Here is a 22,141-nt window from a genome sequence, read left to right as displayed (position 1 = left end):
ATAGATAAAGCAATAAATAAATTAAAGTCAAACAAATCTCCCGGTAGTGACGGTTTACCATCCTAGTGGTATAAAACCTTTAAAGAACAGCTTATACCACTACTCGAAAAATCATTCAGATATACACTCGAACATGGTGAAATGCCCCCTTCATGGAAAGAAGCGGTCATAACAGTGATCCCCAAGAAAAAATCCAGCGAGATTTGTTCAGATTATAGACCCATATCAATACTAAATGTTGATTATAAATTATATACCTCAGTTATTTCTAAAAGATATGAATATTTTATTAGTGATATTATCAATGAAGACCAGATAGGCTTTATAAAGGGACGTCAAACCCAAGATAATATAAAGAGAACTTTATATATTATCAGTAATATTCGAAAAAAGGAAAATGTGCAGCCTTAATAAGCCTCAACGCATAAAAGGCTTTCGATAGCATAAATTGAAATTTTCTATATCACGTACTTGAGAAAGTTGGATTTCATGATAAAGCTATCAGATGTATTAAAACACTTTATCAAAACCCGACCGCAAGAATAAGAATAAATGGTAGTTTAACTGAGACCATAAAATTAGAGCAGTCTACCAGACAGGGCTGCTGCCTTTCTCCTACCTTGTTTGCAATCTTCATAGCGCCCTGTCATGGTCCTGAGTCTGAGGACTCAGTGTTTTGTGTTTCCTTATGCTTTTGTTCATTCAGAGTGTGTATTCTGTTGTGATTTTGCCATTTGTTAGGTTTCTGTTCTTTGCATGCCTGCTCCCACTTCTGTGTTCCCTCTGTCTGTCCATGGTGTTATTGTGTCTGCTCATGAGTCTGCCTGTCAAGTTCAGTGTCCTGTCTGGTTCTCTGTCTGTTAGTTTCCTGTTTTATTCTGAAAGTTCATGTCTCATGTCAGTGTGTTCAGTTTACGTTTCCCCTGTCTCGTCAGCTGTGATTTCTCCCAGGTGTGTTCCCCTCCTGTCTCTCATCCCTTGATTACTGCCATCTGTGTATTTAAGCCCTGTGTTTCTCTGTGTCAGTGTCGCGTCGTACCCTCAACTAGCTGTTCTGCTTCTATGTTCCTAGTGTTTGGTCTCCTGCTCCAGTTTAGTGTTTCTTTCCAGTGTTTCAGTCCTTGGTTCCTCTGTTCTGACTTTTGGTTTTCTTTTGGTGAGTTTAGTTTGTACGAGGTTTTTCCCAGCAATAAAGCTGCGCTTTAAGTTTCACTTCCGTGTCTGAGTTCTGCATTTTGGGTCCACCACTCCTGCTTGCCTGCCACACAGCGATTCATGACAGAATGACGCGACCAGTATGGATCCAGCAGACTCACTGAGGAAGCGCAGCTCAGCCTTTGACGGGACCCGGCTAGCGCTTGGAGGGCCTCCGTGCTGCCGTTCCTCACTAGCTGCTTACCCTTCGGTCCACTCACCTGCTTCTTCCCCCCGGATGCCCCGGTCTCACAGAAAACGCTCCCGCCGGTCCCGGGAGGATTACTATGAGACCGCGAGCAACCAGCTTACACCAGCTCAAGCTTTCTACAAGATGTTAGATGTCATTATAGTGCCACCCGACTCACCCAGCGTTTCCACATCACAGCAGGAGCAGCCACAGCCGAGTCATTCCTTGTCGCATTCTGCCAGCGCTGCTCCCTCTTCTACTTGGAAGCGGCGAACGTGCCGCCAGCACTCACGGCTCCAGCAGGAGCCTGGGACTCTTCTCGACCAACCGCCTAGGGTGAGTGACAAAGTCCCCCTACATTCGCCTTCTGTGTCGAGGGATAAACGTACCGTTTCCCCCAAGGCCGCTAACGTCAGCTTCATGAACTCTAGAACTTCTGTTCCTCATGTTCCAGAAAATGAGAGTATTCATTTTGAGAGCAATTGTTTCCGCTTTGGTTCAAAAGACTGTGCTTCTGATGCTCCTTCAGACCCAGGAGCTAAGACTGTTTCATCTGGAACTGTTTATTCTGGGGCTATGTCAGCTCAGTTAGCCGCCTGGCCCGAAGCTCAGTTAGCTGCCCGGCCCGAAGCTCAGTTAGCCGCCTGGCCTGAAGCTCGGTTAGCCGCCTGGCCCGAAGCCCGGTTAGCCGCCCGGCCCCAAGCTCAGTTAGCCGCCCGGCCCCAAGCTCAGTCGCCACCTCCACCACATTCAGCCTCGCTTCCCATAGCACAGTCACATCCACAGCCTGACTTATTACAAACCTTATTTCAATCCTTAGCCCAGTCAATACCTCAGTTGGTAGAGGAATCATCAGCCTTATCGTCAGCTCGGTTTCCAACTTCACAACCATCATTTTCCCGACCTTTTCTTCAGTCGTCCTCAGCTCAGCCACCTATACAGCCATCATCTTCACCTACACCTCCGGTACAGCAAGCTATGTCTATCCAACCCTTACAGAACTGTTCCACAACCTCGAATCCTAATCAGAGAGACAAACCAAACAATATTGTTATCAGTCCTCAAAAGCTGGCCAGTTCTGAGACTGAGATTCACTCCAGGGCCTCCCCAGAGGCTGGGTTTCAGCCCCCAGCAGACTCTGGACCCCTGATGGTTAAGGAGCCAGCTGAGGACCGCACCCGGCCGTTGCTGCCTGAGCAGACTCAATGCTCTGTGCAGCTGCAGTCTGCCATGTGTTTGCCAGAGGCCCGTGTGCCTGGTTCTGTTCTGTCCCTGTCAGAGGCCTGTGTGCCTGCTGGTTCTGTTCTGTCCCTGCCAGGGGCCCATGTGCCTGCTGGTTCTGTTCTGTCCCTGCCAGGGGCCCGTGTGCCTGCTGGTTCTGTTCTGTCCCTGCCAGGGGCCCGTGTGCCTTCTGGTTCTGTCCTGTCCCTGCCAGAGGCCCGTGTGCCTGCTGGTTCTGTCCTGTCCCTGCCAGGGGCCAGTGTGCCTGCTGGTTCCGATCTGTGCCTGCCAGAGGCCCGTGTGCCTGCTGGTTCCGATCTGTGCCTGCCAGAGGTCCCCGTGCCTGCTGGTTTTGTCCTGTGTGTTCCAGGGGCCCCTGTGCCCACTGGTCCTGAGACTGTTTTCGCTGGAGGGCCGGAGGAGCCTGTCCAGCCTCCTGCTTTGCCAGCTGGGGGGCCCGAGGAGCCTGTCCAGCGACCTTCCTCGTCAGCTGGGGGGTCCGAGGAGCCCGTCCAGCGACCTTCCTCGTCAGCTGGGGGGTCCGAGGAGCCCGTCCAGCAACCTTCCTCGTTGCTGGACACGTTTTGTCCTGTGTGTTCCAGGGGCCCCTGTGCCCACTGGTCCTGAGACTGTTTTCGCTGGAGGGCCCGAGGAGCCTGTCCAGCCTCCTGCTTCGCCAGCTGGGGGGCCCGAGGAGCCCGTCCAGCGACCTTCCTCGTCAGCTGGGGGGTCCGAGGAGCCCGTCCAGCGACCTTCCTCGTCAGCTGGGGGGTCCGAGGAGCCCGTCCAGCAACCTTCCTCGTTGCTGGACACGTTTTGTCCTGTGTGTTCCAGGGGCCCCTGTGCCCACTGGTCCTGAGACTGTTTTCGCTGGAGGGCCCAAGGAGCCCGTCCAGCCTCCTGCTTCGCCAGCTGGAGGGCCCGAGGAGCCTGTCCAGCCTCCTGCTTTGCCAGCTGGGGGGCCCGAGGAGCCTGTCCAGCCTCCTGCTTCGCCAGCTGGGGGGCCCGAGGAGCCTGTCCAGCGACCTTCCTCGTCAGCTGGGGGGTCCGAGGAGCCCGTCCAGCAACCTTCCTCGTTGCTGGACACGTTTTGTTCTGTGTGTTCCAGGGGCCCCTGTGCCCACTGGTCCTGAGACTGTTTTCGCTGGAGGGCCCGAGGAGCCCGTCCAGCCTCCTGCTTTGCCAGCTGGGGGGCCCAAGGAGCCTGTCCAGCCTCCTGCTTCGCCAGCTGGGGGGCCCGAGGAGCCTGTCCAGCGACCTTCCTCGTCAGCTGGGGGGCCCGAGGAGCCCGTCCAGCCACCAGCTGCTCCACCAGCAGCCTCATCCACACCCGCAGCAGCAGCCGCATCCACAGTTTCGTCCACACTGCCTGCTGCAGCGCCTCCGTCTCCGGATTCCACGCCACCGCCAGCTGCAGCCTCTGTGTCTTCATCCTCGCCAGCTGCAGCCTCTGTGTCTTCATCCTCGCCAGCTGCAGCCTCTGTGTCTCCACCCACGCAGTCGCCTGGTCCAGCTTCAGGTCCACCCACGCCATCGCTGGGTCCAGCTTCAGGTCCACCCACGCCGTCGCTGGGTCCAGCTTCAGCATCCTCTTCGGCATCCTCATCAGCGTCCCCTGGTCCAGCCTCTGCTTCAGCTTCATCCTCATCTGCCTCGCCTGGTCCAGCCCCCGCATCAGCTCCAGCATCCCCTGCAGTGGCCTCCTCTTCAGCGTCACCAGTTTCGTTTGGCCCAGCCTCCGCCTCTGCTTCTGCCACGTCTGTTCCAGCCTCCGCCTCGGCTTCTGCCACGTCTGTTCCAGCCTCCGCCTCGGCTTCTGCCTCGTCTGGTCCAGCCTCCGCTTCGCCTGGTCCCGCAGGGATCACGCCACCTTCAGGTCCCAAACTACCGCCTCAACATCATCGAGCGTTTGTCAGGCCGCTTGTTGGGCATCGTCACCACCGTGGCTGCCCTCCGGACTTCTGTTGCCACCCCCGCCTTCTGCGAGGACGACCTCCTACACGCCGCCATTGCCGTCCGCACGGTCGGTCCCCGGAACTGTTTCCATGCCACTACCTACTGCGTGGGCGGCCTCCGGACCTGCCCCACTGCCGCTGCCATTCGCATGGTCGGCCTCCGGAACTGAACTGTTTTGGCCTCCTGTGCTGTCGGCCCCCTGAACTTGTCTGTCTGGGCCTTTTTGGACTATGGACTATACAAAAATATAATTTGAATTGGAGAGCAACAAGAATGAAATATCTTGGGGTTGACTTATCACAAAACGCTGAGGATTAATATAAACATAATTACGATAAATTAGATAAGGAAATCAAGAGTGATTTGGATTGGTGGGCTACCCTTCCATAAGACATTGGTTCTCAAATAGAGACCATAAAAGTAAGTGTCCTACCCCGACTTCTCTACCTTTTTCAGTCGCTACCCATTGACATACCTGAAAAACAATTCAGATTATGGGACAAAATCATTTCCACGTTTATATGGAATGGTCACAGACCGAGAATCAAATTTGATACATTACAGATAAGAAAGGATAAGGGGTGTTTGGCACTCCCAAACCTTGAGGCATACTTTCATGCTGCACAAATCAGGCATATAAATTGTTGGTGTGACAATGATTATGAAGCCAAATAGAAGAATCTAGAAAAATCAGTACAAGGAAGAGAAATCCAAAGCCTTATAGGAGACAGAGAAGAAGCAATGAGTGTAATTAAACAGCTGCATTTATTCACTCAGTTTACACTAAAAATATGGTTTAATCTGGTACGAAAATACAAACTGGAAAAAGAGTTCGGACTGCTTTGATGGATAGCTTATGATAAGGGTTTTATCCCTGGTTCTATGGACCAAAGATTTAAACAGTGGATTCCTAATGGATTAACAGTGATATGTACACTAATTAAAGATGGGAATGCAATGAACTTCCAGGAGATCAAACAAAAATATGATCTAAGTAATCAAGATCACTACAGATATTTGCAGATTAGGGACTTTTTTAATAAAGAAGTAAAACATAGTGTAAATCTGGATAAAAATTCAATAATCAAAACTAGAGATGGACCGATCCGATATTACGTATCGGTATCGGTCCGATACTGACCTAAATTACTGGATCGGATATCGGAGAAAAATAAAAAATGTAATCCGATCCATTAAATATCACGAAAGCACCTCACAAAACTTGCAACACGCTGTAACTCACCTCAGAACATTAGCACGTCGGAGCAGTATGCATCACGTGATAGAGCGGCTGTGGCATGCGGGACCTGTCGGTGGTCTGGATAGCATGTGGAGCTTCGCTAGCAACCCCGCATTTCATCTCCGACAAAGTTATCCCCGAGAGAAGTAAAGCAAGTGTGTAAGTCCATCTCTGAATGTTTGTAAAGCATTCCTGCGTTAAGCTTAACGAGCGACTGCCTCTCGCTCTCCGGCTGCTACTTCAATCATGAAACTGCTTAATGATCAGCTGATCGGCTTTTCTGTCGCGAGTCCGTGTCTCTTGTTTGCTTTTGGCCCACTTTGCACCAGACAGAGGAAACCAGCGGCTGAAGAACAGCAGCACGTTTAAGCTTGATCAGCTGTTGTTAGAATTTATTTATTATTACTTTCTACACCAGGATCTTTTTCTACGTAGCTGACGGCTGGTAACTGTGCAGGGGCGGATCTAGCAAAGTTTAGCCAGGGGGGCCGATAGGGCATTAACAGGGAAAAGAGGGCGCAAAGACATACTATTCTTTCTTATTCTCATTTAAAATGTCGAGCTTTTAATTATTTAATATTTATCTGAATCTTACACCCAAAGTTTTAATCTGATGTAAAATGTATAGAAGTCCATTATTGTATATAGTAACTGTTAAGTCTAATATACCCTAGTAAGCTATAGTACTTTTTCCTTTGGGAAGGTACCATCTGTGCAGTCTGCAATTTTGTTGAAGAAAGATGTTGAATCTATTTAATATTTCTTGAAAAATAATTGATTTCTGTGTATTTTTTTTCACACTGCATCAAATTAAGGTTGATTACGTCGATTAAGCATCATGAGGTGGAGCGTGAGGGGTGGTTCCCTATTTTTTATTTATTTATTTTTGTTGTTGCTGGGAGTTGGAACCCTATTAGTTAGGTTGCTTAATATTTATGCTAAGTACTCTTTAAAATACCAGAATAGGGAGGATGGTGTAGGTTTAAGTTTATTAGATTGATCAGTATTGCTGAACTATGAAATATTTTTTTTTGCATACAGGTATAACAGAATAGCTTTAGTGTAGTTGTTGTTTTAAACTTGAGTATGAACTTATACAAAATGCAGCAAGATATTTAAAAAACAGTTTTGTTGATTAAAAAACACTATATCAGATTCATATCGGTATCGGCAGATATCCAAATTTATGATATCGGTATCGGTATCGGACATAAAAAAGTGGTATCGTGCCATCTCTAATCAAAACCATAACTGAAACCTACAATGCAAAAAATTTTAGAATAATCTCAACAATTTACGAGCATATAACGGAGGCAAGAGGGTGTACAATAACATCTGTAAAACTGATGTGGCAGAGAAAGTTGGGAGGGAACACATCCGATGAGGAATGGTCAGAAATCTGGAAAACACAGCAGTCAACAACATCATCACGTGTCTGGAGATTGCATTACTGGAAAAATGTAATAAGATTTTTTATAACACCCAAAATTAGGAACAAACACACTTCATTACCACAACCGTGTTGGAGAAGCTGTAGAGATGTAAATGTGACTCATTCCCATGTGTTCTGGTTCTGCCCCAAGATCGCAAAATTTTGTGAAGATGTCCATTTAGTTATAAGTAAAATTCTGGGTTATACTGTGTCCAAGTCTTGTATATTATTATATCTTGGTGTCATTACGGGAAATGTGTTGAAAGAAAATAGATACATATTGAAAATTATGCTTGCAGCCTGTAAAAAGGCTATCACAAGAAATTGGTACAAGATAGACCCACCATCGCAGGATGAATGGATCAAAATTATAGACGAAATACAAATTATGGAACAACTGACTTACAGAATAAGGACTCAGGAAGATCAATATCATCGAAAGTGGGAGAAATGGACTGATTACATAAACTGGATAAAGACCATCACATTGATAATGAAAAACGATCAAATTGTAGAAACATGGTGACCCAACATGTTCTTTTTTCACTTTTTAAATTAATTTATTAATTTATTTCTTTGTTTTGTTGTTACCTCTTATGTCATCTGTGTAATGTTTAAAGAAAAACAATAAAAAGAAAGTAGTAAAAAAAAAAGAAGAGGAGCTTAATAAGTAACACGGTCATTGTTAATACAGTTAAAACAGCAACTACAAAGCACAACAAGGCAAGTTAGCATGTCAGCTATTAGTTTATTTATTCATTATCATGAAAAAGTAATTAACCATAACAGCTGGAGTCAAATAATCAGCCACACTGCTGGTGACAAATATAAACAAACAACATATATATATGAAAATAAACACAACATATAGACTTTTACTCATGTTAATATTATTAGTAAAGCATTAACACTTTATTGTTGCCCTCGTGGAACATTTGATATGTTTAAGATTTATTAATGATTACTGAATGATTTACAATTTTTGGCAGTTTGTAAAACAGCTTTTAACATTACTTGAACTAAAACCTTTAAATTTTTCTTAGATTCATAAAACTGTAACCATTAATTCACAAACTTCATAGTCTTTAAAAATAGTTAATCTTGAGATAAAATAGTATGTCAACAGAAAAGGGTTTAAAATGCAAAGATGTCCCCACATATTTATGTGCTGATATTAGGGATATTAGTGTGTGTGAATGTGAGCGTGAATGAATAGTGGTATTGTAAAGCGCTTTGAGGGGTCTCAAAAAGCGCTATATAAATGCAATCCATTATTATTATATTAGAGGTTAACAATCAGTGAGTTTGAAGTAAAGTGGTGAGGAGATAATCATGCAAAGCAAAATCACATCACAACATATCAATCCCAGAATATGTGATTCAAAGCAAACAAAAAAGAAACATCATCCACATTCAGCTTTCATACCACCGACTTGTAGTTTCTGCCTCTTCTAAACAGTCAAGCTCTACAGACTTGTTAGTACACAAAGGACTCAGAAACACAGAGGAGTCACTGGACCACAGTCCAAACCCAGGATACAGAGGTTCAGTGAATGTGGTGCTGAAGGTGTGGAGGTGGATCAGAGTGTCAGAAGAGACTCCGTAGAAGGACAGAGTGCCAGCAGGACAGTCCACATACACCCCTACTCTGTGAGAGACTGAGGAGGAGGAGAAGATGGGTGTTTCTCTATTGTTGTGCCAGAATGAGTAACCAAAAGCGTCAGAACACATCAGACTCCAGGACTGATCATTTCCCGCAAATTTGCAGTCGGCACTGTTTCCTCTCCTTCTGATGCTTTTGTAACTCACTGATATAAAACTGCCTCCTTTCCACTCAACTTCCCAGTAAGAGCGACCAATCAGCCCATTTTTGCACAGAAGCTGTTTCCACCAGTCAAATCTGTCTGGATGATCAGGATAGGGCTGCTTGTTCTCCACAACGGTCACCTTCATGTTGTTGTCAGACAGTTTGAGTTTTTTATTTATTGAAGTCATGTCCACTTTTAATTCACAGAAATCTGATGGAGAGAGAAACACACAGCAGAGATACAGTTTATCATCTGACACATCTAGTGTCTGTTCTTTCATTATGTTCTGTCATTTTATTTATATAAAACTTAATATCACTGTCATCCCTCGCACATACAAGGTCTTAAATAATCAGGCCCCATATTATCTTAATGACGTTATAATGGATTGGATTTATATAGTGCTTTTCAAGGCACCCAAACCGCTTTACAATGCCACTATTCATTCACTCTCGCATTCACACACTGGTGGAGGCAAGCTACGGTTGTAGCCACAGCTGCCCTGGGGGAGACTGACAGAAGCAAGGCTGCCATATCGTGCCATTGGCCCCTCTGGCCAACAGTAAAGTGTCTTGCCCAGGGACACAATAACCAGGACAGAGAGCCGGCGACCTTCCGGTTACAGATGCGCTTCCTAACCCGGTGAGCCACGGTCGGTTATAGTACCATATCACCCTATTAGAGTACTTCGCTCTCACACTGCAGATTCACTTGTTGTTCCTAGAGTATTTAAAAGTAGGATGGGAGGGAGGGCCTTCAGTTTTCAGGCCCCTCTTCTGTGGCACCAGCTTCCAGTTTGGATTCAGGAGACATACACCTCACCAGCTCAGCGACTAGAGCCTGAACTTCAACAGGTAGCAGCCTCCATTCTACGTGTTTATGTTTTCTAGTATTCTATCAGTAGGCCCAGCGTGTGTGACTACTTTGTGTTCATACATAAATATTAAAAGAAAGCTTGTGTGCTCTCATCAGGATAGGGGTTTGTGTTGGGGTATGGTATTGTAGCTCATAGGTTTATACTATTAACAGGTAATGTGACGAGCATCCGCTTTCTGGGATTTCCTTACCTGGATTAATCCGATTATTAAGTGATGAATCCTACTTCCGGGCCTAAAGTAGTCTGCATTTAATATGGCTTTTGTGTTGTTAACATGTTTAATGCTTTGTATTTTCTTCTATTTAATCTCAAAAAGCTCCTAAAAAAAAAGTCAGTGATCACCGTTGACCTCCCTCGGCTTTTATTACCGCTAATCATTTATTTAAGCTCAGTTTTTAAAACCTTACGATGTAACTACAGCACAGCCCATGCATGTATATGAATGACTAACCTCGTATTGTGGATGGATTATCTCAGTTGTTCTCCTGGCTGAAGTTTGGTCCTTTTACAGCATCCTGCCATGCGATTACATTTGTTCCTGACCACTGAGAACACTCACGTTAACTTTTATCGAGTGGAAAAAAAGTTAGCTTGTTTATATTTTGCTAACATAGCTGTGTCGCTAGCGGTCACGTAGCACATCATTATACACCAGCTAGCCAAACTTCAGTAACCCTACAAACGTCACTGCTGTTTAGTTTTCTGTCTTCATTTATGTTGGAAGTGATAACAGAGCTGTACATTTTAATTTGTTTCCAAACCGCCACAGTCAGGACATGCTATATTGTATTTAGATGGAAGCTAGCGAGCTAACTTCCTGCTGACTTCTAACTCCGTTAAATGTCATAAATTCCGTTTTCATGGATGCCTGGATGTTAAACTCAGTTGTTACACCTGGTAGAGCAGAACGCTGATCATTTCATTAAAGATGAAAGACTTTAGACAGTTTTTCAACTCTCAGTAATGCCACAGTGATCATTTGATATATGGACCTGCAGCAGAGTGTAGGCCCAGACACGGCTAGTGACGTCAGACTGAACGATCGGATGAGCACACATCAACTTATAGCACAGCGATAAAATTTGGATTTTGCTGATTTGTCATCATTTGTCAAACTTACACTTCCTCAAACCAGGTTTTAACCACTGCTGTCCACCATGGTCGAGCCTGGAGAAAGAAACACAGTAACAATGATTTTCTATTCAACATGAGATCTAACTGTTGCACATGAAGCACCAGAGTTTTCCCTGTTCTTCCAAGTTTGACCCAGTTACATTAGGTAGTTATCTTTTATTTGTTCCTTATATCTAATATTTGTAAGTACATTGTTGTTCTAAATCATCTAAGAAAATTATCAGTGTAAGCCAAGACTACTGACAGTGTTCAGTAATGCCTGTACTACTGGAGCACAAAATGGGTTTTTTTAATATGGACAGCAGCTATCCACCAATAATGCTGCTAAAACTGGGATGCTGCTAAAAGAATCCAAGTCCGCCCAGACTGGAATGTGTGCAAACCAGTTAAACCCTCCAATATGTGAAATATTGTCACTGGAAATTAAAATTTGGGTTTGTTCTAGCTAAAATTCAGAAATACCCAAAATGAGCTCTTCTTTATGATGATGCTCTGAGCAAAAACACATTAAATCAGCAAACAATTAGCCAAAATAGTACTAAATGAGTAGCCATGCCCTGTCCATACCTGAGTTTCCAGTGTGGATCCTTGAGTCCCTGCCTCACTTTCAATTTTCCTGGATGATTGTAGCGAAGGTCAAGCACTTTCAAGTGGGAATGATTTGAGCTCAGAGCTGACGTCAGGAAAGTACAACCTTCCTCTGTGATTAGGCAGCCTGACAGGCTGGAAGAAGAAAAATGCCACAAAATGCCACAAAATTCAAGACGTTAAAGGACAATCATACAATTAGAGAATAGAAGAATCAAACAGAACTCAGAACTGTCTGTAACTGTTGAATGACTGCCATCCTGACCTCAGAGTTTCCAGTTTACAATTTGGACTCATCAGACCAGCAGAAAGAAGTTTAACTCCTGAATCTTGCAGGTTGTTGTTACTCAGGTCTAGTTCTTCCAGAATACATGTTTCTGAGCTTAGAACCGAGGACAGAGCTTTGCAGGTTCTCTCTGACAGGTTACAACAACTCAACCTGAAAAACAACTAAAAATGAGCCGCTTTGTTCTATAAAAAGTTGTTGTTTTATTCATAAATCCACTTACAGGGCTTTCTTGGCGACTTTGACCACAGGCAGCAGCCCCAGAAGAGCCTCCTCTGATGCAGAGTATTTCTTCAGGTCAAACACATCCAGATCTTCTTCTGAACAAAGCAAGACAAATACCAGAGCTGACCACTGAGTAGGAAACAGTTTATCTGTGGAGAGACTTCCTGAACTGAGGAGCAGTTGGATCTCCTGCACTAGAGAACGATCATTCAGTTCATTCAGACAGTGGAACAGATTGATCATTTTTTCTGCAGACAGATTCTTTCTGAGCTTCTTCTTGATGTAGTGGACTGTTTCATGATTAGACTGTGAACTACTTCCTGTCTGTGTCAGAAGGACTCGTAGAGTGGTCTGATTGGTCTGCAGTGAAAGACCCAGGAGGAAGCGGAGGAACAAGTCCAGGTGACCATTTGGACTCTGTAAGGCCTTATCCACAGCACTCTGGTGGAGATCTTTCAGTTTAGGTTTGTCTTTAAATACTTTGGACATCTTAGATATTGTTTGCTGTTTCTCCAGTAGATTTACTCCAGAGTTGATGAAGGTCAGATGGACATGAAGAGCAGCCAAAAACTCCTGAACACTCAGATGGATGAAGCAGAACACATTCTCCTGATACAGTCCTCTCTCCTCTTTAAAGATCTGTGTGAACACTCCTGAGTACACTGAGTTTCCTCTGATATTGATGCCACACTCTGTCAGGTCTGATTCATAGAAGATCAGATTTCCTTTCTGCAGCTGATCAAAAGCCAGTTTTCCCAGAGACTTGATCATCTTCTTGCTCTCTGGACTCCAGTATGGATCTGTCTCAGTGCCTCCATTATATTTGATCTTCTTCACTTTGGCCTGGACCAACAGAAAGTAGATGTACATCTCAGTCAGGGTCTTGGGCAGCGGTCCTCCCTCTCTGGTTTTCAGCACATCCTCCAGAACTATAGCGGTGATCCAGCAGAAGACTGGAATGTGGCACATGATGTGGAGGCTTCGAGATATCTTGATGTGGGAGATGATCTTGTTGGCCTGCTTCTTATCTTTGAATCTCTTCCTGAAGTAGTCCTCCTTCTGTGGGTCAGTGAATCCATTGAGCTCTGTCACCATGCCAACATACTCAGGAGGGATCTGATTGACTGCTGCAGGTCGTGTGGTTATCCAGATGTGGGCAGATGGAAGGAGTTTCCCCCTGATGAGGTTTATCAGCAGCACATCTACTGAGGTGTGCTCTGTAACATCAGTCAGAATTGTAGTTTTGTGGAAGTCCAGAGGAAGTTGACACTCATCCAGACCATCAAAGATGAACACAACCTGGAAGTCTTCAAAGCTGCAGATTCCTGCTTCTTTGGTTTCAGTAAAGAAGTGATGAACAAGTTCCACCAAGCTGAACTTTTTCTCTTTCAGCACATTCAGCTCTCTGAAAGTGAATGGAAACATGAACTGAATGTCCTGGTTGGCTTTGTCTTCAGCCCAGTCCAGAGTGAACTTCTGTGTTAAGACTGTTTTCCCAATGCCAGCCACTCCCTTTGTCAGCACTGTTCTGATTGGTTTATCTTTAACAGATGAGGCTTTAAAGATGTCTTCTTGTCTGATTGTAGTTTCTGGTCTGTCTGGTTTCCTGGATGCTGTTTCAATTTGTCTGACCTCATATTCATCACTGACCCCTGCAGTCCCTCCATCTGTGATGAAGAGCTCTGTGTAGATCTGATTCAGAAGGGTTGGGTTTCCTGTTTTAGCAATCTCCTCTAACACACACTGGAACTTCTTTTTCAGGTTAGACTTGAGTTCATGTTGGCACCCTGGAGCACGGGTCCCTGAAGGATCACAAAATCATGTTATTTTTACAATAAGTTAATGCGATCAGATAAATGAAAAATAAAGCAATAAAACAGCCTCTCAGGAGGAGTTAAATGGTGCAGATGTTTTGCATCATATTAAAGATGAGCTGAGGTTTGAAATACAAACTTCCAGAACTTCCACATCATGTCAAAGCTAATAAAAGATTCTTACTGCTCTGAAGATGGTCAGCCAGCTTCCTCTGCTTCATTCTCCTCAGGAAGTGGAGTGTGATCTTCAGAAATGCTACTCTGCTACTCTTCCTTTGCTCTTCGTCCTCATTCTCCAACATCTCATCATTCTCCCTCAGACTCTCTAAGCATTCTGGGTAATCTGCACTCAAAACTTTCTGGATCTTCCTCAGCTCGGTCTTTACAAAATTGACCATTTTTATCTCCAGTAACTGAAAAAGGAAATAATAAGAACCTATAAGCTGATTGCTAAAACTGTTTAGTGTCCAATTAGCACACGAAATGCATCCTTCCATGTCATTGATACAGCATTAATTGGTCTCACCATGAATATGGCATCCAGGTCTGTTTGATGCTGAACGACAGACTGACCACTGGGAACCTCTGAGCTCTGCTGGGTAACCCTGTGAGAACATTCAGTTTTAGGAAGTGTACAGTAAAGGTGCACTCTGTATTTAATGTGAATGTTGGGTTTATGTTTTATTATTGTCATTTGTGCATAGAAATTTATAATCATTTATGCTTAGAAGTATATAAATGTTTGTAGATTGATAGAGGTTTGATCCTTAGCAGTCTGTAAAGACTCTGTGTGCCTTCCAGAGTGTTCTGGCATGCACACACACACACCCTAAGGTCATGAGAGAGGTCATACCTTCTCTTTCTGATTTATACTATATGAGGACACCTACTCTGTATCTGCTTAAGTATAAGAGCCCTTTGTTTAGGTGGACCACTGCGCTCCTAGCACCAGCTTTGGGGAGTCGTTCACAGGGTCACATCTTGACTATGGGCTCAAATTGTGGCCATAAATATTTTGTACTTGTAAATCAGTTTTGTACTTGTAAATCAGGATTTGTATGTGTAAAAAGAATTTATGTGTGTGTAAAAAAAATTTGTATGTGTAAAAAGAATTTGTGTGTGTAAAAAAGATTTGTATGTGTAAAATGAACTTGTGTGTATGTAAAAAAGATTTGTGTGTGGACTTCGCCAAAAAAATACGTGTGAAACTCTGCACTCAAGTTTCAAGTTACAAGTACAAATTCTGACCCCATTTTTCTTCCTTTCAGCTGATTGGCCAATGTCATGTTAATCACAAACTTAACTATCCAATCAGAGAATAGATGGGTTTGGCTGTCGGAGGGGAGCTTTTTTGAACCACAGGTCCTTGAAGGGTAATACAGTTTGAAGCTGGAGGATCTCTATATAAATATCCGATAGAAGCTAGGTCCCCTAACTTTCAGTAGCTGTTGAAAGGATAAAGTTGTGGTATATCAGTGGTTAGAAATACCATTATTACTTTAGGATTAGTTTAACACAAAGTCAGGGCTGACCCGGGAGCATTGCTGTGAGTCACAGTGCGCAGCATAAAGCTCCTTTCACATTGGACGCAGCATGTGCTGCTAATGCTAACTGCTAACTAAAAGCCAAGGATCCAGAATTTGTTGTGCTGGCTGCTGAGCTCTGTGGGTTTTTGCGGCATCTGTACTAGATGCACCTGCTCCTTGTCGTTTCTATCTTTGACTTTATGTCCTCTACAAGCGTTTCTGTTTTTTTTGCTGGTTCTTCAAATGTTCAATAAAAACATGTATGCTCATTCATAATGAAGAAAGCTTTGTAACTATCCCCACTAGTGGAGACTGTGTCATTTCCACAACACTGCCCTCCGAGGTCCACAGCACTGTTGAAAAGTCTCTGGAGGTCCCTGTATTAAGCACATAAATCTGTGACACAAAAATCACAAAACTCGGACCACCACAGACTGTTTCCCTTCCTGATGATGAAGGAAAACGCTGGGCTGGCATGTAAAAGGGCATTTATTTCCTTCAAGGACCTGAAGCTCCATAAAGCACCCCTCCAATAGCCAAACCCATCTGTTCTCTGATTGGATAGTTAAATTTGTGATTGACATGACATTGGCCAATCAGCTGAAAGGAAGAAAAATAGGGTCAAAATTCATACTTGTAACTTGAAACTTGAGTGCAGAGTTTCACACGTATTTTTTGGCGAAGTCCACACACAAATCTTTTTTACATACATACAAATTCTTTTTACACATACAAATCCTGACTTACAAGTACAAAATATTTATGACCACAATTTGAGCCCATACTTGACCCCCCCTCACACACACACGCGCATGCCTATACATACACACAGACATGGTACTCGTTGTTCACATGTATGCCTGTGTAAAACTTCATATGTTAATGAACTTATGCATAGTCATGTAACTGTAATAAAGAGCAGTGTTACGAGGGGGCAGACGAGAGCAACTGGGTCAAGCGAAGGAACGACGCTCGTCACAATTCTCTCCCTCGTGCATGAGTAAGACAAAGAACTTTGGTGAGTTGCGTCTTGCTTTTGCTGTTGTAGTAGAATTGTCTCGTTCCAGCAGTAGGTCTGTGCTAGACAGACCCAACAGTGAATATCATGGCTGTATGTGATTATGCTGAAGAACAACGTTTGCATGCTGTTTGCTCCTCCAGGTGGCATCACTGTGGGCAGGTGACCAACTGCCCTTGTTTTCACCTACTTCTGATCCAAACTCTGATCACAGACGCTGAGAGCAGTGATACATCCATGGAGCTGGATGTGAACAGGCTGTGTCAGAAAGTCTCCTTATATTTCAGCTGCATTGTTATAACAGTAGTGGTAATTAATACATCAATAAATTTTCCTAAGGGCATTTTTCCATAAGTGCCTGGGAGTAGCGTTTTCCAGCAGTGTGCTTTCCTGTGCAAACGTGAGTCAGACCGTTTTGGGTCCCTAGGTTGACCAGTGTAAGTTTTTTTTTTTTTTTTAATTTGCCCCTGCAAAAAAAATAACGATCAATCAAAATGAATGTTGGTGCCAATCTTTGGACCATCTAAAGGCCTAATTATAATAACAATCAAATATTACTTAAGTCTTTTGTTTTTTTCGGCTAAAAAAATGGTGCGCTCATGTAAAGAAACTGGGATTTAAAGGGTTAAAACCCCCGAAATATAATTAAAACTTGATATGAATATTTTAGGCAGAAGTAGTTTTAAAAGACTGACTCATTTAAAGTGGAAATAAATATTAATATATAACATTTTTATCGCACTTTTTGGGGCAGGACCATTTTGGGTCCCTTGGGTGACCAGTGTAAGTTTTTTAAATGATGACACAAGGGAGGGTTTTACATTAGGAGTAGCACATTATAGGTTAGGACAACAGAACAAAAACAAGACAACAGAACAACAAAAATACAGAGGCAGGTACATGATATGGAGTGTGTTTGGAGATTTGATTGATATTGGTAGACGCATGTAACTTACCACCGTAGCCTTTGATACTGGTCGGATTTGTGTATAGCAGTTAGATTATTTGGCCACTAGAGGGCTCTGTTGAACACCTAATTGCTGATCTTTACTAATTTTGAGATATTAGGCCTTTTCTGTTGTTTTGGATATGCAGATATTCCTGCTTTCTACCTGTTTAAAATGGCACTGTGAGATTTTCCTAAGCCAGAGCATTTATTTAATCATTTATGTTGTAATTCATTATTGGTGTGTGATGTTGAAAAGCAATGATTGTTATTCTCCCTGTTTTCTTGTTATTTAAAACCACACCCATACGCACTCCCATACTCTCATTGAGTATACCAATTGGTGTACTACTGGCCTGCTGTTAATGTTCATTAAAGTATCTGGAAAGCACTCCCTGAGCCCACTCTCTGACTGGTCCCTCAGTCTTTGTCCTGAGGGAGCTATCACATCAGCATCTCAGAGATAACTCTCTAACAGGCTGTCTGTGACATGTTGTTTGGTAAACTGAGTAGCTTACGTCATTTCTGTGGAGGTGAGGTAGCTATATACATTGTTGTAATTTTTTTTTAACTTGAACTTTAATTGTTCTAGTTATACAGCATAAAGAGGACATAGTGTATTACACACTCACAAGGTAACTCACATTTCTCCAGATGATGCTTGGCCATTAAAAGCCAAAGCTGAGTGCACAGACATTGAGCTGGTTACAGGAGAGACTGCTGTTTGCTGCTGGAGCCTGACAGAAACAAAACCAGAATCAGACTGTAGATATTTGTCACACATCCTGAGTTTTGTGGCATTTTGTATGTTTTAGTTGTTGAGTATTTTTGTTCCAGCAAAAAAAAAGCTGTGTCTTTTCAGTTCAACTCTCAACTCTTCAATCTCTGGCTGTGTGTGGGTCTACCTGGCACACAGCCAGAGATGACAACTGACATTTCAAAATAAATCATTACATCAAGTAGAAACTTGAAGAGTAGGTACTTAGGTTTAAAAGATACTTGTAAATCTAGGTTAATTCAGACAGTTGGTAGTTATTAGTTCAGTATTTTGTGTAAGCTCATCTAAAGGGAGGACCCGGATTTGCAGCCGTGCAGCTGCAGTGTAGCCTGTCATTCAGCCTGTGTACTGAAGGACCTGTTCTGTCCAGTCAACATACACTGTTAGATTGGCATACACTTTGATTTTATGAGCTGTATGAAACCCTGACTTGTTGTCTCTACGCTGAGATGACGGAGCGCCCCGGCTGTCAGACTTTAGTCTTTCCAGTATGTAATCCTCTCTTCTCACTTGCTTCCCAGTTACCCAGTTCAGTTCAAAATTGGTCAATTACCTGTGCCTCCTCTGCAATCAGCTCAACACTGTGGAAACAAAGACCTGGCTGCCCACCTTCAGCTCCTCCAACATGATCATCATCCACTCTAGCAAGTAAGGCCTCAGAGAGCTTTAACTGTCTGCCTTCACAAATCATCATAATCAGCTGGACAGCCCTAATAATCTGATTCTTTCCTCCTGAGTTTGCCTAATGGAAAAGACCCTGGTTCTACAGGGTTAGGGTTCAATTGAAATATATTTACACAGCGCCAAATCACAACAACACCTACCTCAAAGGACAAAGGCAGGACAAAGACACGCTGTGGAAGAGAGCCAGAGATTAATAATAGCTAATGATTAATTATTGTCAATGAGCTAATGCTTTGTCAGAATAAACTCTTATCTGTGGTCTGAGTACGATCTTTGGGTCACTGACAAACTTACTCTGTTTCAGACCAAGGCAAAGAGTGTCCACTCACGAGGGACACACCCCTGGGTCCAGGTCCAGGTTTTGTTTCTGGTCCAGGTTCAGGTCCAGCTTCTGTTTCTGTTTCTGGTTCAGGATATTTAGATCTGTTCTGTTGCTGTGTACTTTAATACACACACACACACACGCATGTGCGCGCGCACGCACACACACCCGCACACACACACACACACACACACACACACACACACACACACACACACACACACACACACACACACACGCACACACACACACACACAGCTTTGAGTCCGGATAATGATGGAGCAGTGATGTGAGTACTGAGTTGTGACCTGGAGAAGAGTCCTGACAGTCAGAGATGGTCCTCTCACCTCTGGCTCTCATGTTCCCCACACAGAGTGGATTTAGAGGCAGGGGCTCTCTTCTCTCTGTGCTCACACTGATCCATAACAGAGGCCCCACCTTCACACTGACACAACAAACTCAGTCAGCACAACATCCTTTACATCGTCATATTTGTGTGCTGTTTAAATGTTGCAGAGGATGGACAAAGTCATCATTTAATTCTGGATGTCTTATAGCGTTGATGGATTTACAATAATCCCCACATTGCATGTAATTCCCCAAAATGTGTTTGATGCAAAAACATGCAAGCATCTGTTTCTTACACAGTCAGGATTTAACATGTGACCATTTCACAATTCAAATACTGTAAAATAAAAATGCGGGTAGATTTACTTTGGTGTTTATTTTTTTGTTCTTTGGTTATTTTTTCATGTTGCCCACATTATCTGATAAAGCGGTATAAGAATAACACACAGTGAAAAAGTCAGAACTTTTCAGAGACTAATTAAAACTCGGAAACCCGTCCTTTACAGAGCTACTGAGACTCTGCTGTGGATCTAAACTGTGGTCTGTGAAAAATACACCTGTACTGTCGACAGGTTTGATATTGAACTGTGTGTGCCAGAGGTGCACATCCAATCCTGATGAAAACCTCTGAATCCTGGTCTTGTCTTTAACTTCTTCCATAGAGATGACCTCCCTGTACCTTTAATAATAGGTTTTGACACACCAGTATAGAAATAAATAAAGATGCGGTTTCTGGGTTTTTTCTAAGGGTAGCTGCACAGACAGAGGTTACCCTCACTGATACTAATACAAATCCATTCACTGTGTCCTATAACATCTGATCAAGGCTTACTTGCTATAAAACAGACTAAGATGAGAACTAAGGGTGATAGAGCTTTTGCCACTGTGGCCCCTAGACTGTGGAACTCTCTCCCCCAAACCTTAAGAACTCTGGACTCAGTAGCTGTTTTTAAAAAACAACTCAAAACTCACCTTTTAAAAAAGCTTTTGGTTAATTTTTGCCTGTTTTATATTGTCTGTTTTACTTTTTTATGACTTTTTATCTTATGTGGAGCACTTTGTGACTCTGTCTAGAAAGGTGCTATATAAATAAAATTTTATATTTTATATTATTATTTTCCAGGTCGTTTCCAGGTTAAACATGTGGAACAAAAAGGCCTTCAGTGCATCCAAGTCTGTTATAAGACAACTCAACTCTGAGAATTTATTCTTAGAAAATAAGTTTAAGCTGCTCTAAAGTGTCAAACCAGTTCAGACATTCCCGGCATTTTTCACCACTGACTCAAACTCAGACTACAGTCCACAACAACCACCACCAAAATACACACCCCTGATTCTGAAATCAGTGTTCTCAGATTCAGATTCTTCACTGGATTAATACTGACGAGCCCACACAGCCAGTCAGCATTAGGAAGCACTCGTGCCGTACAGTGAGAGTGATCCACAGACGTGTTCACATTTCTCTGGAAGGATTCTCACCTGCTGAACTCACCTCAGGTCAGCTTCCAGGCACTTCACAGCTTCCTGTGTGGACAAAACATCAGGGGAGAAGCAGCTGCTTGTTCTCCTCGTCAGTCCTGGAGTCTGTGAGTGTTTGATCTTAACACAGTGTCACATGCTCATAACCTCAGAGAGACATCAGATGTCAAAACCAGTCTAACCTGTGAGGAAAGACCCGGTCAGTGTCAGAGAGCACACACATCAGATGATGTAAGTCAGTGGTCTCTCCAGCAGATGGAGCTAACTGATGATCTGATGAGTTTTGATGGAGCAGCAGCAGTTTGGATTCACAAGTAGAAATATTCTGCGGAAATAGCCAGTCAGCATCAGAGTAAAGTGACAGGTAGTCAGAGAGGGTGAGGACCACAGTCAACATTTCCTCTTCTTTACTTTCTCCAGTGTATGCTCCAGTGAGCATCTAGACTGGATTAAATACATTTTAGACATGAAGTTGAAAGATGTCATGGACTAACTCACCACTAGAGGTCTCTCTGTCTCCCTGTATGACTAACATGATGAGGGCCTCTAAAGTGTGAACCTCGCCCTGTGACAGACTGTCCAAGACGTCTGAGCTCCAGCGTTTGTGACTGAAAATCACAGGTTTTGATTGGGTGTTACTGAGCACTGATTAGCAGGCATGTATTGTTCTCTATAACCTAGAGAATATGGATTTGATCAACTGGTCCCTATGTTTTCATTTTGGCATACTGTATAAACACAACTGATCTAAAATCAGACAAAAAACATAGCAGAAAAAGTTATATTTTTTACTGTAACAATCACAAACTACACACTCCAAACACGCTAAATGTCACAAATCTCTCACATCTCAGAACTCGCTCTCTCTCTTTTTTCTGCTCTCTTTCTTTCTCTCTTTCTTTCTCTCTCACACACTCCTAAAACTTCCCCCTCTTCCTAAACAACCAAATGTCATGTTGCCATATCATTTTTTGATTGGTCGACGTGGTACATATTTCCACCAACACAAAAGGGGTATTTTTTGTTTTGTTTTTTTTAATTTTTTGGTCATGAGCAGAGAGTGCTTGCTTGCTCT

General features: G+C 43.4%; 1 protein-coding gene across 1 annotated transcript; it reads right to left on the bottom strand.

The window, feature by feature from the left end:
* Positions 1-7,970: 7,970 nt before the first annotated feature.
* On the bottom strand, positions 7,971-21,216 carry LOC146652872 (NACHT, LRR and PYD domains-containing protein 3-like). The gene is made up of 12 exons (XM_085381394.1): positions 21,080-21,216; positions 19,587-19,684; positions 19,212-19,358; positions 19,058-19,087; positions 18,100-18,192; positions 14,492-14,570; positions 14,150-14,378; positions 12,150-13,953; positions 11,906-12,079; positions 11,620-11,775; positions 11,039-11,085; positions 7,971-9,251 (listed from the first exon to the last, which is right to left on the bottom strand). Exons 2-12 carry the CDS (start codon positions 19,661-19,663, stop codon positions 8,647-8,649), a joined length of 3,441 nt encoding a protein of 1,146 aa, XP_085237520.1. The 5' UTR covers positions 19,664-19,684; positions 21,080-21,216; the 3' UTR covers positions 7,971-8,646.
* Between the last annotated feature and the right edge of the window lie 925 nt (positions 21,217-22,141).

The sequence above is a fragment of the Rhamphochromis longiceps genome, linkage group LG15 (assembly GCF_057381845.1).
Source record: "Rhamphochromis longiceps isolate RC_006_pf linkage group LG15, R_longiceps_female_GT1.1, whole genome shotgun sequence".
NCBI lineage: Eukaryota > Metazoa > Chordata > Actinopteri > Cichliformes > Cichlidae > Rhamphochromis > Rhamphochromis longiceps.
Note: the sequence above shows the minus strand (reverse complement) of the source record. Positions and strands in the feature narration are given on the sequence as shown.